The 17,146-nt window shown below is 40.6% G+C and overlaps 2 protein-coding genes across 2 annotated transcripts; one reads left to right on the top strand and one right to left on the bottom strand.

The window, feature by feature from the left end:
* Positions 1–214: 214 nt before the first annotated feature.
* Positions 215–1,731, bottom strand: foxq2 (forkhead box Q2). The gene is made up of 2 exons (XM_075484536.1): positions 1,264–1,731; positions 215–580 (listed from the first exon to the last, which is right to left on the bottom strand). The coding sequence occupies exons 1-2, from the start codon at positions 1,729–1,731 to the stop codon at positions 215–217; spliced, it is 834 nt and encodes a 277-aa protein (XP_075340651.1).
* Positions 1,732–8,068: 6,337 nt separating this feature from the next.
* Positions 8,069–15,462, top strand: pias4a (protein inhibitor of activated STAT, 4a). The gene is made up of 11 exons (XM_075485168.1): positions 8,069–8,115; positions 9,766–10,147; positions 10,287–10,371; positions 10,474–10,515; positions 10,707–10,797; positions 12,884–13,012; positions 13,321–13,426; positions 13,508–13,581; positions 13,684–13,844; positions 14,665–14,816; positions 14,919–15,462. The coding sequence occupies exons 1-11, from the start codon at positions 8,089–8,091 to the stop codon at positions 15,191–15,193; spliced, it is 1,524 nt and encodes a 507-aa protein (XP_075341283.1). The 5' UTR covers positions 8,069–8,088; the 3' UTR covers positions 15,194–15,462.
* Positions 15,463–17,146: the final 1,684 nt, after the last annotated feature.

Here is a 17,146-nt window from a genome sequence, read left to right as displayed (position 1 = left end):
GCATCAGCGTTAAAAGATTCATACATTTTATTGTATTTAATCACTAAAAGTCCTGAGTTGAGAAAGAATGTAATGTCATTCTGACCAAATCAACTACAGTTTTAATGTCACCTAATGATACAGTGATAAAAAAAAAAATTAAAAAAAAGATTATCAAACAGAAATTCTTGTTCAGAACTCTAAGTATTTTTATACCTTAGCGATACAAACACATTCAGGGCACAGAGGCATTTAAGCTCAGGTGGAGCCCCACTTGTGGCTGAATGCTGGACCATGGCCAGTAGAGTCTGGGCATCAAGCAGGAGAGTGCCGGGACCTGAGGACAGCACCAACAGGTTGTTCTGTTGGGGATTGTGATGGGATGGTAGGAGGAGGTCAGGGAGCGAAGGCGGAGTTGTCCTGCCATCCTGCGTACCCTCCGCCGCGCCCTCCGACATTGGTAGTCCCCTTTAGAAAAGTCTTGATAGTTTGCTGGGTGAATTGCCCAATAGTGGCCTTTACCGTTGTCACTTCGGCCTGCTTTGATGAAGCAGTCGTTGAGGGACAAGTTGTGGCGCACGCTGTTCCTCCAGTTTTTATCCTGTTGGAGCGATTAAAGACAATAGGTCAGGTTAAGACAAAAGTCTAAAGGCAAACAATGGGTGTCACCAACTGAAAATTAACCTAACAGGCCGCTAAGTGTTATTGATCACCTTCAGGATGTTCTGTTGTGGGCATCGGGCACCGTTATGTGCTATGAGTGCATATGATCGCAGTAAAACACGACACTCTGAATTACCTTTTTAGCATGTCAACCAGTGATCTGCTTTAATCCACCAGGCTACATCCAATCTGTTGTAGCACCTGGTGAAGGCAGAGGCAGTTTGCGACCTAGCAACAGGATTACTTTATTCGTGAATTTGCCAACAAGGAGATCATCTACTGCCCCTGTGAGCTCCTAAGAGCCCAAACAGATTACCTGAGCCAACCAGGTTGCTTCGCCTCAGAAAACGGTTGCTACGAATTCTCCACGTTTACGCCTTTGCGCAAACATGCTTTGTCATTTTCTGTCCAATGACTGGCCTAACCGAATTTCCATCAATAGAACATGCTTCATTTCGTAGATCCCCCAGACACAAATCATTCCTCTGTATTGTTAATCGTGCTTCACATCATCACTTAATTTGAACTTCTTTCTTCCTTCATACCCACAATAAAGCTTTCGATTTTACATGTGAATTTCTTGCTGCCATATAAACAGAGTAAGACAAGGCATGTACGTACCTTACTCTTGAAGTAAGGGTAGTGGTCCATGATCCACTGGTAGATGTCACATAGCAGCAGTTTCTTCTCCTCAGACGCCAGAATTGCCTTGGAAATGAGAGCTATGTAAGAGTGGTTGGGTTTGTTCGTAGATTTTTCTAGACTGCTGCTTGTTGTGGTGGTGGTCACTTCTTCCACCTCCTCCCCTCGTTGCTCTTCATCCCCCTCTTCTTTACTGGCTTTGCTATTTTCAGTCTCTGCTTCTGACTGCTGTTGACCATTCCCCTGTTTCTCACGGTTGATCCTCACCTTTTCGAGTTTAGGATTCTGATGATTTTGCACGTTGTTCTCTGTCTGCTCTGCCGCATGGCTTTCTGTTGCTTCTTCCTTAGAACCTTTGACTCTATTGAACAGAAGGTAGTCAATAGTGAAACTCAGTCCCAGTCTGTCTCTGCTTCCATTGCAGCTGCTTCTGCTCTCCGTCGTCATTTCTGCATTAAGATATTTCAGACTCATTGCAGAGCTTTGTTTGGTTCCACGCTGAAAATGCCTCTTCCAAAAGTCTTCTTAGAATTGTGACAAAGTGGTTCCCAGCATGGCTTTTTTCCTTTAAAAATAGGACCCTTAATCAAACTAATGCCTCAATGCCACTTGACTCTCGCCGAAATCTTACTGTTTACACGATCACAGATAAGATGAGCCTCTAAACTGTTGTTAACCTTGACACGCTCACGTCTGACACAATCACAACCTGTGGAAATGACGTCAGACTTCAAGGCTAAATATGGCCACTTTGTTTGTCGAAAAATTTGTCGTTAGATGTGGGGTTTTTTTCTCTCTCTGGTAGACCTGCTGCTAACAACCTCTCTCTAGGTATCCAACAGCCTTTTTTCCTGAATCAAAGAATTGTGCTTCACGGTTCTGAAGGTGTCTATTTATAAGACCGTGAATTTATCCCTTCACAGAAAGGGGCAAAGAAGGCACAGCGGAGGTCCAGGTAGGGGGTCTCAATTGAGGCGGATTATTTTTTATTAACCTAAGCAAATCTTTGTAATTACGGGAGATTAAACACTGAAGATTTAGTAAGACATGGTGTGCCAAGGATGAATGTTATAGAATCAAAGACCTTTTAGATGCCGAAGTTAGCCTGTTTAGGATGCTGTCCAAAGAATTACTTCAGCTACCATAGAGCATAATTAATGGGTCAAGTTCAGTGACTGGGAGTTCATTCGTGCCACTTTATCGAAGAGAGCACAATAGTATTTTGCTGGCACAAAGAGTTAAAAGCAAACATTGTGACTCATTAAGATTGCTAAATTTCCTGTTTTTGTCAAGCACCTTTTGTAATTCAAATCTCAGGGTTACCTTCATTACAGATTTTACCAACAAGATATCATTGTAAAGATGTTGTTTGTTTGTTTGTTTGTTTTGCATTAGCAATAAGATAATGGGCATTTTTCATTTGCAACACAGACATTTGTTTTTGTTTTTTTCACCTACCCAAAGATAATTGGGGATATAACTACTTGTTAAAATAAACAGCTTTTAATTCTACTACATGAGTCTTTGATTCTGTGTGATATTTTACTGTTGATTTACTTGAAAAACGCTGATTTTATGCCCCCCCGTTATAATGTTACAGCACCCTAAATGACCAAAATTCTTTCAATCAAACTTTAGCGAAAAATTCAGTATCTTTTACAGATTTTGAAATGAAATAATAACAGCAGTTACTTATATCTCTTCAATTCTAAACACCAAAGACTCCACTGTCCCTTTTTAATGATCACTTTATACTGTTTAGAATATTTAACTGTAATAGAGTAAACTTCTTTATGTTAAAGTGTAGAGATCAGAAATTTACAACTCAAAATCTTTTAATGGTAATTCTGCATGGTGCCAGAAGTTGAGGATGTCTCTTTAAATAAAGATATTTAACTATGGAATTAAAGCCATTGTTCTTCATCTGCTTTTAAACTGAAATGTTTAAATTGTTCTTTAAATCATTTTACCACAGTACCTACATATTATCTATCTGGTCTAGAAAGCACTTGTTTGAATCTGTGTCACACTTGTGTGCATGAAATGTTTAAATCCAAGATGTCACTTCATAGATTAAGTGCATCAGTTTCAAAACAATGTTCCAAATACACTATTTATTTGTCTCTCTTATGTTCTGAAGTCTCTTAGCTCTGAAACAAATAAAAGTCTGATTTTAATTGTGACTGTGTCCAAGCAACCTTTACTGATCGACTTATTAACTGTGTAGTTGTGGAGATGTCAAGAACCCCCAAATTACATATAATTGACCCACACCATGTGCATTGTGTATTCACTCGCCGTGTACAATAGCACAGCGTCTAGATAGATCCGCTTTGTTCAGTCAGTTTAATAGAGGAGGTGAATTAAATCACGTTCAGTTCAAATCATGGTCCATGTTGCCCTCTTCTGTTTAAATAATGGAACAAGAAATGTATGCACAACGCAGAGCACTACTATTTGCTACCTTGTAAGCTCTTTCATTATCTTGTATTTTTTATGTAGGCTTTTATTACGGTGGCCGGGACCCGCCATTGCTGCAAATAAAAGTAACGGTGCAAACAAAAACAAACTCTACTGCAAATAAAAGAAACGCAGCGGCAAAGAAAAGAAACACTGACACGGCAAATAAAAAAGAAACGCCGCTGCAAATAAAAGAGACGCTGTAAATAAAAAGAAACGCCGCTGCAAATAAAAGAGGCTGCAATACAAATAAAAAGAGCCACAACGGAAGTGGATAATCGGGGACTGCTTTTGCCGATGCACCTGTCACGTGTCAGGAGAAGTAACTTTGAAGAAGAAACTAGGTGTAATCACTGGGAAACGAATGAGAAAGTAAGTGCAAATGTTAGTGTTTAATGTCGCTACGTGTGCTTTTTGTGTTATTTGGTTAGACTTTGTAGCCCCAAGTTTAAAATTTAACTGGAGGATGCTCGTGTGTTGTTATCTTCGGTTAAAACGGAGAGACCACTAACAAGAGGAGAATCGAATTCGGTAACTTTACTCTAATATGCAGCAAAACACAGATATTATGTAGGCTACCACCACACGCTCTCACTCTAGAGCAGTGTCTATCCCAGGCAAAAACAACTAAAAAGTAACAACCATGGATGTAATATGGTAACAACAGGTACTGACAGCCCGGAACGAAAACACATCCGAGTGGAAACAACTGACGGCTACATACTTCCGGCAGCTTATTACTGTCGTTGTTGTTGTTATTATTGTTGTCGTTTTTGTTGTTGTTGTTTTTATCATTAATAATCATGCTAACAATAATCTAAGGCTCCAGTAACAATAGCTATTTGGATGAATGTGAAGTTGAAGCTCTGTGGGGTGGCCAGGGACTTTTGAGAAGGTACCATAATGTCAGATTGAGGTACAGAGAGTCCGGAACAAAAACACATCCGGGTGGAAACAACTGACGGCTAAAATGTTAATGCAATTGAAGTCCAAAGCAACCTAATGATACTTGATTTTTTTTGTTGCAGATCATAATGTACTGTCCTATTTGTGGACACCACCAGCCTTCGAAACCACTGTTTTGTTGTTCATGTGGCAAGGGCATCAAATTCCTGCGTGATGTTGATGACAAACCTGGCACAAGTGAGGGTAATGTTTCTTTTCTTTTTTTTTTTAAATAGGTTTAGGTAATGTACACTCTATATACTTTATGAGTATGGGTGAGAACACTGTATGTCTCTCTGTTCTTTCTTATTGACGATTGATTGGATTCTTATTTGAAGCAGAGGCTCCTGGAAAAAGTGCACTGGAGTCATTTCAGACTTTCCGGAGTCTAAAACAGAAGGAGAGACAAGCGTGTGTCAAAAAGAAAAAAGCACCAGCAAAAGACAACCTGAAGGTTGTGAAGGTAACTTACAGACAGACAGTTCATTCTGTCATGTATTTATAGTGTCACTGATCTAGTTAAGTCGCCATTTCAATGTTTCTATGTAGATTTCAGTAGGCCTTATGCGGCTGAAAGATGGTGGACTTAATCCTGTAAGAGGAACAGTACTTCCCCTTTTGGTGCGACCAGAGTCGGATGCTGGTGAATTGCAGAGAGCTGCTGAGCTAAAAATGAAGGCCTTTCACAGCAACTTACTTGGTGGCCCCTATGTACTGCTCTACCCTGACGGTGCAAAGATAAGCAATATACCAGGAACAGAAGTACCTTTCACTTTGAAAGAGTACAAGGAGGCATTGGGAAAGGCCTACCAACGCATCACACTGTACATTTGTACAGCTGAAGATTTCTCTACGTCTTGTAAGTAATTGTGAAAGAATTGCCAACCAACAAGAGCTTTTTAAAATTATTTATTTGTCAAGAAAAGTTGTCTGTTGTTCTGAGTAGTCTAAAATCATCTTATATCTGTTCTTGTATTTCACAGCTCAGGAAACTAACTCTGAATCCAACTCATCAGATTCAGAGGTGATCATCATGGATCCAAACTCTGCAGAATTCAATGCAGCTGACACATTACTGAGTGCTACATTTGTTGTGTCTTACATTGCTAATATAAATTTTGTCTGAAAGTGATAATGTTTCTAGATTTTACATAGAAGCCATATTTTCGCGATGAAACATGCTAAAATAGCATTTTAAATTATGGTTAATGTTGCAGTGTCCTGGCCTACACATATTTTACAAATGTAAGAAAATAACTTTATTTAGTGCAGATCCCTGCAAAGTCATGTTTTTCACTGAAAGTCATAATGTGAGTGATCTTTCCCTGTGTCGCAAATCACACACACTATCAGGCAGAATAATAGAATTCAATATTTGTGTTCAAATTTGTTCAGCTCTAGTTCTGTCGATCAGATTTGAAGTGCTCACTGACATATTGTTTTTAACTTCCAGATATGGGAACCTACAGATGGAGAGTCAGACACTGATTCAGCAGCTCCGGTAATTGTGGCTCCTAAACATATTCTATCGTTTACACTTAGCCTTGTCTGAAAATATGTCACACAATCAATGTCTTAAACTACATAAAACACTGTGTCACACTGACCTTGACAATGACTTAAAATACTTTAACATTCCAATTATTTCCAGAGTGTCTTACAGGACAAGGATGCAGAGACCCAAAGATAAGCTATGATCTTGGGTTAAACTAAGTGTCAAATATTAGAGAAAGCACTACACATGAGGGAAGACTTTATTGGGAATTTTAATTTTTATAATCAAAATGTTACAAAATGTTTTCAAGTGCATTCAAGTACAGAAATTTTTGAGCACCACATTTTTTTCATTTTTTTTTTTACAGCACCACACTCACACAATGATGGGTAGAAATCAATAACAATAAATAAGGTGACTCCAGGAGGTGATATCCTCCCCCCCATACACCCGACGATGGCAGTGTCGTCTTATTAGTAAATTATATAACTTAATCCAATATACCATAAGGAAAACCCTTTCATACTCACCTTTGAGGTACGTGATACATTGCCTCTGGTTTACCAGATGGGCACCTGGATTGGTGAACAGGACGAATGGTGTGAGTATTCCAGTACAGCTTGTATTCATCCAGCTCTTTCTGCAGGACTCCCAGGAAGCAGTATCGTACCAACTTTTTGTGTGCAGGGCTGCCATTGAAAAGATGCCTCTCTCTCAAGTCACTAAACAGATCCCTCCAAAATTGGCTCCTAGATAGAAAACACAGATTTTACTCATCCAGGTCATCATTCTTCAAGAGGACATAGGATTTGAGAAATAATATAAATGCATACAGCAAATACAATAATCCAGGGTCAAGTAAAACATAAATGAATTAAAAGTGACAATAATCCATTAATGAAAAATAGGAGGCAACGTTTAAATTTAATTATAAAAAAAAGCAGAAATAAATGTTAGTCTGTACTTTTAAGTTGTGATTTGGTTGTGCATTTATAACCCACAAACAGGTGTTTAAGCAGCTAAAGTACCAGAATCTTACTTTTGCTTTATAACTTTTAATTGTAGATAATGTGAAGCATAAATAACCTTTCCCAGGAACCACCAAAGCTTTACTTTTACTAAAATGTATTGAGATTTCACGTCCAAAATTAAGCCCAAAGGAAACACACTACTTTATTACATGATACTGCAATTTCCTCAATTGATTTTTCTGTTTCCATGAGGCTTTTCTTTGCCCAGATATCAGGTGCTGTTACAAAAGCAGGGCTGGATCATCGGGGGGATTGTACATTTTCCTTGACACATTTTTTTTCAAATTCCCATTCAAGATGATAAAACGTGATAGTTGTGTTTTAGAGAGCATTCGGTTCCCATGCACTTTTGACGTGGAGTTGCGTGTATTTGCGATTATTTAATCAGACGTTTAAACTTAATTGTGAACATATCACAAACAAAGCGTTACCTTAACATCGGACGGCTGGGTGCAGAACCTGAAACGGAGTTTTTGCTTGAAGTGGATTTAAACGGACCATCCGACCTAATCCACTTGACACCCCATACTTTACATTCACGTTGAATTTAAACGGTCTTTAAGACATGGGGTCAAAATATCTCAAGATTATAAAACTGACAAGTGATTCTTTTCAAATTACCGTCACACGTGGTTTCATTAGTGAACACTGAGGCCTATTAAAGAAAGCAGACCTGTCTCTGAGTATTTTTTTAAAAGGTATACTGTATCTTTAAAATATGATAGCTCCTCCTATTTTGAACGTCCAGATTTCGTTGCTGATGGAGATTTCGCGCTGATTGGCTAAGATTGCACGTCAATCAAAGCCGTCTTAGTGTTTCATTGGTGAAAGACTAGCCGTCATTTCTGACTCTCGCGGTACTGCTGCACGAAGATGGCGGCCGAACTGGTGGAAGCGATGGTAGGTAGAGCTTGGATGGCTTTTGCTTGATGTGAGACGGGCGCGGGAGTGTGAGTTGAAAGTCACACCGGTTGTGGGATAACTGGAGGTGGTATATACGTATTGTTAAGAGTATATACCCCTACAAATGTGGTGTATTGTAAACACGACGAAACGAACTAGCCTGTAAGGCTAATGTAGCTACCCTGCTAGTTAATGTTAACCAGGAAAGTGCGTTGCTTCAGCTAGCATCATGCTCTGAAGGAAGACAGAAAATGAATGATGCCACTCTACAAGCATCTGGGTGTTTGCTGCTAGCACACCTCCTGGTGTGTCACCATTTGACGCTATTTCGCTGACAATTATATATGTCTTTAGTTAGCCGCTTTGTTTTTGAAGCTGTGCACCTGTCAAAATGTTCATTAGCCATTATTGAGTACCGACAGTCCAGCCTGAAAAGAGGCTAGCCTGCTGATAGCGCTATGGCCATGTTCAACAGACTGAAAAGACGTAAGTGATACTGACTTTATGGCACAGTTCGTTCATCAGAAGACGAATGATAAACATAGAGCTTGTTGTGCAGATTTGATCTGGATACAACACAGTTATCTACTGATGTCCAAGTGAACACAAGCAGACAAAGTAGAGGCAAGTCAAAGGTTCAGGATTTTCCAGCCACAATAACATTTGGTGTTTGGCATGCGCTCAACTTTACTGCTCCCTTTTAAACTTAAACCCTCAGGCAGTGCTGTTTTTTCAAAAAAAAAAAAAGTATTTTGTTTTATTTCATTGTCTGGTGTGAAGATGAATAGATAGATCCTTTATTGATCCCGAGGGAAATGGAAGGGTCAGCTGCTTTATGTACCTTTTGTGGCCTGCTTTTACATGAACTACTCCACTTACTCTAGAAGTATTGTATTAAGGTTGTGCCTTTGTATAGATAAACATTGATAACTGCGCATTTAGGGTACTTTTTCAAGAATCATTATAAGTGTTTACTTATCATTCGATTGTGTCGACTACACTTTCACTGTTTTCAGGCTATAAACATCTGTGCTTGTTCGTCTTCCGTGTATATTTTGGCTGTTAGCTGCATACAAACCGGTTAATCGTTATCGCAGTACTGATGCAGCTAAATGACATTAGTGATTGCTCAGGACTTAGTTGACATGTGGGCTGTTGTGAGTGTCGACTGTTACATGTAAATAGGGCTGTCATAATCATGAAACATTTTTTTGTTTGCTTGAAATACCACATCTCTGTGAGGTTTAAGTTAATGGTATACGTATAGTCCAACAAATTGCTTCATCCAAGGCTTATCTTTGTTATCTGGCTCAATACCAGAATCTGCCTATATGTGGTGTTTTGCCTAGCAGCAAGAGTATGATCGGATGCGGAAATTAAAACCCCTCAAGAGAAAGACTTGGTGTTGTTTAATTTCATTATTTAAAATCCCTTAACTGCCGTCTCAATCAGCTATAGAAAATCCAAGTAATCTAAACAAGTAACTCTGTAGCAATTTAGGGCTTTGCATTTCAGTTGAGCATCTGTACCACAGTTGAGATAAAGCAGTTGAAAACACGTGGGCTTGTTGGTTCGGTCGTCATGTAGTTCTCCACATTACCTTACTTTATTGTCTCTGCGATGCTTTTTGTCTCGTCTTCCCTCTAGAACATGGTCAAAAGTTTCCGGGTCTCAGACCTGCAGACACTGCTAGCCTCAATGGGTCGCAGTAAAAGTGGGCTGAAGCAGGACCTTGTGGGGCGTGCATTGAGGCTGGTGCAGACCGAGTACAGCCCAGAACTGCTCAAGAATGTCAGGCAACTTTATGAGTCACGATTTCCCAAAACCTCTGGTTGGCTGGCGGCGCGGCGTCCAGAAGGTGTCCCAGTTGCATACTCATCCCTCAGCTCCTCCCCCACTGCCACCTCTCAGGGCGCAGACTACCTCAACGGCATTTCCAAACCGCTCCCCGCACCTGCAGCAGAGATCAAGCTGGTCCCACTGCCCTTCTACCAAACTCTAGAGACACTGCTGCCACCAACAGAGCTAAGTGAGTCTGGACCATTTGTTGGTTCTTTGCTCTTGTTTTTAGATTTAGTAAAAATGGTTATTTTGCTGCTCTTTGTGTTGTTTTTATCATGGTTTTTTTTCCTGCAATTTATTCCATTGTTTTTATCTTTTTTAAACAGTTGCCCAGAACAATGAGAAACTGCAGGACAGTCAATGCATCTTTGAATTAACACCGACCCAAGCAGACCAGATCAGAAATGCAAGGTGAATTTCAAAATGACAAGATCTGCATTTTTCATTCATCCTCTTTTTATTTACATTTTTTATATCGATGCTTATTTAATTTGTGACTGTTTACGTTCTTAGTGAGCTTCGTCCAGGAATCAGGTCAATCCAAGTGGTTCTTAGGTAAGTATCCGGATATTTCTCAATCCTGTTGTCTGGAATGTTGTGATGCTGTCTGTGACCTTGATAACATTTTCTCTTACACACACACACACAGAAGGAAGGAAAAAGTAGTTTCATTCACACTTATTCTCCATTGGCCAATTGGTCATTTATTTGGTGCCATGCTTTTTCTTTCTAATCCCTCTGTACAGAATCTGCTACTCAGACTCCATCGGTGTTCAGGAGGACCAGTATCCTCCCAACATTGCTGTCAAAGTCAACCAGTCCTACTGTCATGTGCCGGTGAGTTGATTCACTCAGATATGTGCCACACTTTCAGATTATAGACTAGACTAAAACTTTGTTCATTTTTCTGTTGTCAAAGAGTTTCCTCAGTCAAGAGGTACACAGTTCGCTCATCCGGAAGAGCATACACATTATGTATTAAAGAGGAGTCTGTGACACTATGGCCCAGGGTTAACTCCAACCTTTGGCCTTTGCTGGATGTTACACCAAACTTGCCTGCCTGCCTTAAACAGGCTCTATGTAATATAAAGCCCACAAATAAGTAATTTAGTGTCATTTAGTGCATAGCCACTTCTCCTGTATGAAAATCAAAGAGGGGCTGAAGAATTCTCCAGTTGCCTCTTCACACGTGTACTTCACATCAGGTGCTGGGTTGTTGTCCCTAATGTAGATCTGTGTAGAATAAGGCAAGAGAAAAGATAACCAAGTTCACACAGATGTTGGTTTGTTAACGTGAATGTATCAACAAACTAGCAAGACTTGTTTGCAGAAAGGTTTTTGTTTTTTTTTCCAGCTGGTAGTCGCTCCGAGGCTTACAAACTGTTGTGGTGGGAAGCCTAAACATCCACACAAAGGTTTGCTTTGTTTTGTTCACAAGGAGTGTTGTCAACAAATCAAACCTGAAAGACAGCAGTTTAAAAATCAATGTTGTGAAAACAGGAAAGGGAATTGGGTAGTTTCTTGTGTTTTAAAAGGTTGCTATTGAAGGCAACCACACACTTTTGATGTCAGTTTCCCACCAACACGAGCGTTCTTCAGTTAAACCGTGTTGCTTGATGGCCTTTGGTTTCTGTGGCAAATCTCCATGACTTGTTTGGGGAGAAAAAATAAAGATAACAAAATTACTCTGAGCCATTAATAAACATTAATAAACACTTATTTAGCTGTCTTATTACAGATTTACTTATTAATGCAGACAGTAATCTAATTCATTCCTTTTTAAATATACAAGAGCTTCTTCTCACTTTGTCAGATATTCCATTTTCTGCTTTTTGCTTGAAGTTTTGGACTGATGTTGGAGTGATGGCCAGCTAAAATAAACTGATGATATGACAGCAGGCTCTGAAGCCCTTTTCTCAAATATCTTGTACTGTTATGTCACCGCCTCTTTACACTGTCATCACTCGCCTTTATTCGTTCGTGCTGTGCAAACATAGGCTGTCTCAGTTTTTGCGGGCTGATAGCACACTGGCGTCGCAGTATTGGGGATTTGACCATTGGTGACTGGTGCATTATGTTCTACTGGGCCAGCTCTTGCCTACACAGCTGTAGATTTGGCTTTGTGGCAACTACATCTGGTGGCTCTGTTGTGCATCAACTTTGCCCCTTAATTCCATCTCTGTTCCCTGCAGTTGGACCAGTAAAGCGCAGCAGTCCTCCATTAAACAGGCTTCCAGGAACGGAGTTAAAGACTTTATATTCGACTGGTTTCCGACGAACAACTGAGAAAATATTGAGTGTCAATAGTATGGTTATAACTAAACATCCTGCAGGTAGACTTACAAATTATACTCTTATATATGTGTAACTAAAAAGGATTCCTGCAGAAAGGCTGAGGAGTCCACATACGAAATGACCTGTTCACCTTGCATTCGAATGTCAAAATAAACACTGGACAGATGAGAACAAGAATTTTCAAACTCCTGCAAGGCTTCTTTTGTTTGACATGAAAAAAAGGAGAATAGCTGGTCATTGTTACAACTGAGTGACCTCAGGGTCAACTTGCCATGCATCCATGGACAATCAATGGGGCAAAAAAAATAAAATAAAAAAATTTCCACCACCCATCGAAATAAAAGCGCCTCGTATACTGATCGGTAGTCTCTGTTCTTCTTGCACTTAACTTGCACGCCTACACAAAATTCCCCATGGCTCTCTGTGAGCCACAGAAAAGATAAGAGCTGCCGGATGCCTGCTGGGAAAATAAGACTTCCCTCTTGAGGGGGATTTGAAACCCCATCAGTATTATTGAAAAAAGTTTCGATTGTGGGTAAATCGGGTATGTCGTTTTGGATGTGTTTAAGGTCATTTCTGTTTCTGAGTATTTGACTCGATGTTTAACATTTCCATTGTGTGCTTACAGGGATATTACCCCTCTAATAAGCCTGGCGTGGAACCCCGTCGTCCTTGCCGCCCTGTAAACATCACTCCTTGGTTGCATCTCTCCAATATCACCAACAGAGTCACCGTCACCTGGGGAAACTTTGGCAAGGTCAGAGACAGAATCATCTCATAGCTGTATCTTAGGGCAAGGCGTGTGTTAAAACTCTTCAGTGTGTTGACTTGCAATTCTGTTATGCCGTTGGAAGACTGAAATATTGGATTGTGGACTGAGGAAGATTGCTTAAAGGTTGAGAGAAATCACGTGGAAGGGTTTGCACAAAATTTAAAAAATCTCACGTAAACTATGACTTGATTTAAAAAGGTTGCAGTTTTAGAATTAAAACTATTGATGCTCAGTTTCTGACGGCTACCTTTTTGAAAATTAAAGCTCAAAACGTGTGAATACTTTTCTTTCAGCGCTATTCTGTGGCCGTATATTTAGTGAGAGTCTTCACTGCAGCAGATCTCTTCAACCAGCTGAAGCTCTGCTCTGTTGAGAGCGCGGAACGCTGTCGCGAACGCAGTAAGTGAAGCTTTTAACACCTAACGTTCCAGTTGGTGCGTTCAGGGCTCTGATTTGTGTTTTCTTACAATTTATCCACAGTCCAAGACAAACTTCGTTTTGATCCGGAGAGCGAAATTGCGACTACGGGCCTCAGAGTTTCTCTCATCTGTCCAGTGAGTCTGTCTGCAGAAATCTACAAACCTCATATGTTTAGAAGTGAAGAATTCAAAATGACCGATGTTTTAATGCTACATCCTGTACCTCTCATGTCCCAGCTGGTGAAGATGCGGCTCGGTGTACCGTGCCGAGTTCTGACTTGTGCCCATCTTCAGTGTTTCGACGCAGTCTTCTTCCTCCAGATGAATGAGAAGAAGCCCACATGGACTTGCCCCGTCTGTGACAAACCCGCACCATTTGAGCTGCTCACAATCGATGGGTAAGGAGACGTGCTCTGACTCGCCCTGCTTCTGTAACACAATCTCACTTTTTTTTTTTTTGTAATTTGTAATTTGTAATTTCATATAACCGCGTGCTGTAACTTTTTATAATCAAAACGACACAGATGCCTTCAGAGCTTTTTATAAACCACACACCAAACTATTGTAGTTTAATTTTAAAAGGCTTTAATGTCATGTAAAGAGTTTTGTTGCAGCTGTACCTCGCAGTCCAAGACTTCTGATCCTGTAAATGACTTTGTTTGTTGGTTATTCAGTCTCCATGTTATAACGGTGTTATAATGTGGTGAACCATGTAATCATACACCTTGAGAGCTCAACATGTTTTGCAAAGTTGAGACCTTTAATCTGTCAGAAGTGTTTGTAGGTTCTCTCTATTCCTTCTTTTAGCCATTACATCACTTAAAAATAAAAAAAAACTATGAAGTGAGCTGCCTGAAAAATCTGTGATGGACTGTATTTATCCACAACAATTTAGGCTTTTAAGTTCCTTTCCATTCTAAGCTCTTATGCCTTCAGTTGGACTCTCTTACTTTTCTAAAGAATGACATTTTCTCTACATAGGAAACAAGAAAGAATAGCCGTCTTTATCCCAATTGCCTTCATAGAGCTTTACTAACAGTTATTATTCCATTGCACGTTCATGGATAGTTGTAGAAGCGTTCTGTGAGTGAATACAGTCTGCAGGCAGCAGGAGTAAGAAAAGCAAAGAATTTGAACTCGTGCTGACTTCTGCTTGTGAGCTGTATTCGAGGGATATCTGCTTTGTGATGTGTCTCTTACCTCCACTGTGTATTTCAGGCTGTTATCTGAGATTCTGAAAGAGACGAGTGAGGAGATTGAGGAGATCGAGTACTTAACAGACGGTTCCTGGCAACCCATCAGCGATGACAAGGAGCGGGATAAAGAAAGAGAACGCAGTCACACACCCGAGTACCGTGTTGTTGATATATGTGAGTGTTCAAACCCTGTCAGTGGTACCCTCTTCTGAGGAGGAGGTGCAGTTGTACTTTACTTTTGGCGATCATGTTCTAAAATGAGTTGTCCTTGAACAGGCATTCCTGAAGCAAATGGTCATTCACCGGCCCACAGCAGCACCAGCCTGTCGGGCAAATCTGGTAGCGGCTCTGTTGGGATGTCTGGAGTCACAGGAGGACCTGCGGCGGCACCGGGAGCAGGTGTAGTGGTAGATCTGACTCTGGACTCCTCCTCTGAGGAGGAAGGGGGCGGGGCTGGAGGGGACAGCGAGGACACAGAGGACAGCGCCGACAGTCCTGCCCCCAAGAGGGGCCGATACAACTACGACAAAGACCTGGTCACTGCGTACTGACCCCGCAGCTCTGTCCCCTCATAGACTGACACGCAGAGACAGAGAGGCAGGGGGCTTAAAACTTGAGGACAGGAACACGGTAATCCACTAGATGCAACAAACCCTCCCTTATGCCCAAACATCAGAGCCTTTTAGCAGCTCTGGCTTAAATCCAGACAAAACAAACACATACTCAAACCTGCTCTGTCAATGAATCTGAAGTATAGAGTGATGAGGATTCCTCTTTTTACTGTACACCACTGGAAGCAGCTTTTTTTTTTTTTTTTTTTTTTTTTTTTTTTTTTTTTTGGGGGGGGGGGGCAATTGTCACCTTACAGAGAGTATCTATACTGTCCTGCCTCTGCTAAGGAGGCTGAATGGGTTGAGCACCCCACCACCACCACAACCACCACCCTTGCTACTCTCTTTCCAGACTATTCCTCTCCATCCCTCTTTGTATAGACTTGAAATGACAGGCTCTTTTAGCCACGGGCGCTCATTGTTTGCATCAGAGCTTTGTCACGTTAGTGATGAAACAGGCAGATTGAAAAATGGAGGCTCCTCAGTAGTTTTTGGTCGAAGGTGAAAAACAACAAATGAAATGGCCTGAAAAGATTGGAAGGACAGAGATACCTGGAATGTAATGGAAATTCTACAATTCTATTGTTTTCTTTTATTCAAAGCTTGAAAGGTGTTTTTTTTTTTTTTTTTTTCAGGATTTCACCCTCTTAATTATGAAACGGCAGAACACGTCGGCGTGTGACGCCTTCCATTTTTATTTTGTCCTTGGATAAAAAGCACCTACCTCAGTCATAAAAACTTTGCAGACTGACCAGGGAGTAGCTTTGAAAGAAGTGGAGGACAGAAGAATTGACAAGTCTTGAAGCCAATTTTACACTGGAGATTGTTTTCCTACGTTTTTTTTTTTTTAATACATTTTAATTTCATTTGTTCCATTCATCTGTGTTCCCTCTGCAGCAACAACATGTCTGAAGGATAGTTAGTTTGCGGATTACCAGGTTAAGTGTAAATGATGTCAGCAAGGGAGGAAACGTGGCCACTCTGTAAGACATTACTGAAATTATTAAAGATTTATCAGGGGTTGATAAATCCATGTGGACATAACCGATCACAATTACTATATGGCTCCTGTGCCAAGGCAGACATTTTAAAAAAATCCCCTTCCAGGAGATGGTTATGAGGTCGTGGTACCTGTTTTTCTTTGTTGTTTGTTTGTTTGTTTGTTTGTTTGTTTGTTTTTCTTTACTTTTAAGCAGAGGAAATTGGGGCCCATTGTTTAAAGGCTAACTAAACTGGCCAGTAGGTGAAAACTCGGTAGGAGTTTTACTCGATTCGTGATTTTTGAGGAATGAACGGAGCAGGATTCAGAAATGCTGTTAATCCTTTTACACTGCGTTACAGTATCCTCATTTGAGAGAGTCGTATTTATTTAATTGCTTCACATTCTCTTAACAGTTGTTTGTGGTAGTGTACATAACATTTGGCTGCAGCTCCGTAACTGTTGATTGCAGACATCAGGGCACCCCTGCTGCTGAGCGTTGGCATGTAACTGATCCAGGCTCACGGCTCTGCTGTTAGTGAATGCTGCTTTTCTTCTCCTCTGAATGGCTCCAACCTGGGTCAGAGCACCATTCAGAGTGTGTTTTTTTTTTTCTTCTTTTTTTTTTTTGGCTGCAGTAGGTTCAACACAGCTGACACAAAGAAACGTAATGAAGTGTCGGTAAGTGCAACCCCATCGAATTTAAAGTCACTGATTTGATTACAAATGGGCCGGTTTGGAACAAGCAGACGTGCTTTGTCCAGGAATCGCTCTCAGCTAACTCTCGGCGTAGAAAAGGTCGTATCTATTCGCTGGTATTGAGTCGAACTTTAATTGGTCCACGCTGTAGGTTAGTAACTCGTATTCCTCCCCACTTGAAATATCATTGTAAGTATGCGATGGATGCTCTTGAT

This window comes from Odontesthes bonariensis, chromosome 15 (genome assembly GCF_027942865.1).
Source record: "Odontesthes bonariensis isolate fOdoBon6 chromosome 15, fOdoBon6.hap1, whole genome shotgun sequence".
Taxonomy (NCBI): domain Eukaryota; kingdom Metazoa; phylum Chordata; class Actinopteri; order Atheriniformes; family Atherinopsidae; genus Odontesthes; species Odontesthes bonariensis.
The sequence above is the reverse complement of the archived record's forward strand: the minus strand, read 5'-3'. Positions and strand labels throughout refer to the sequence as shown.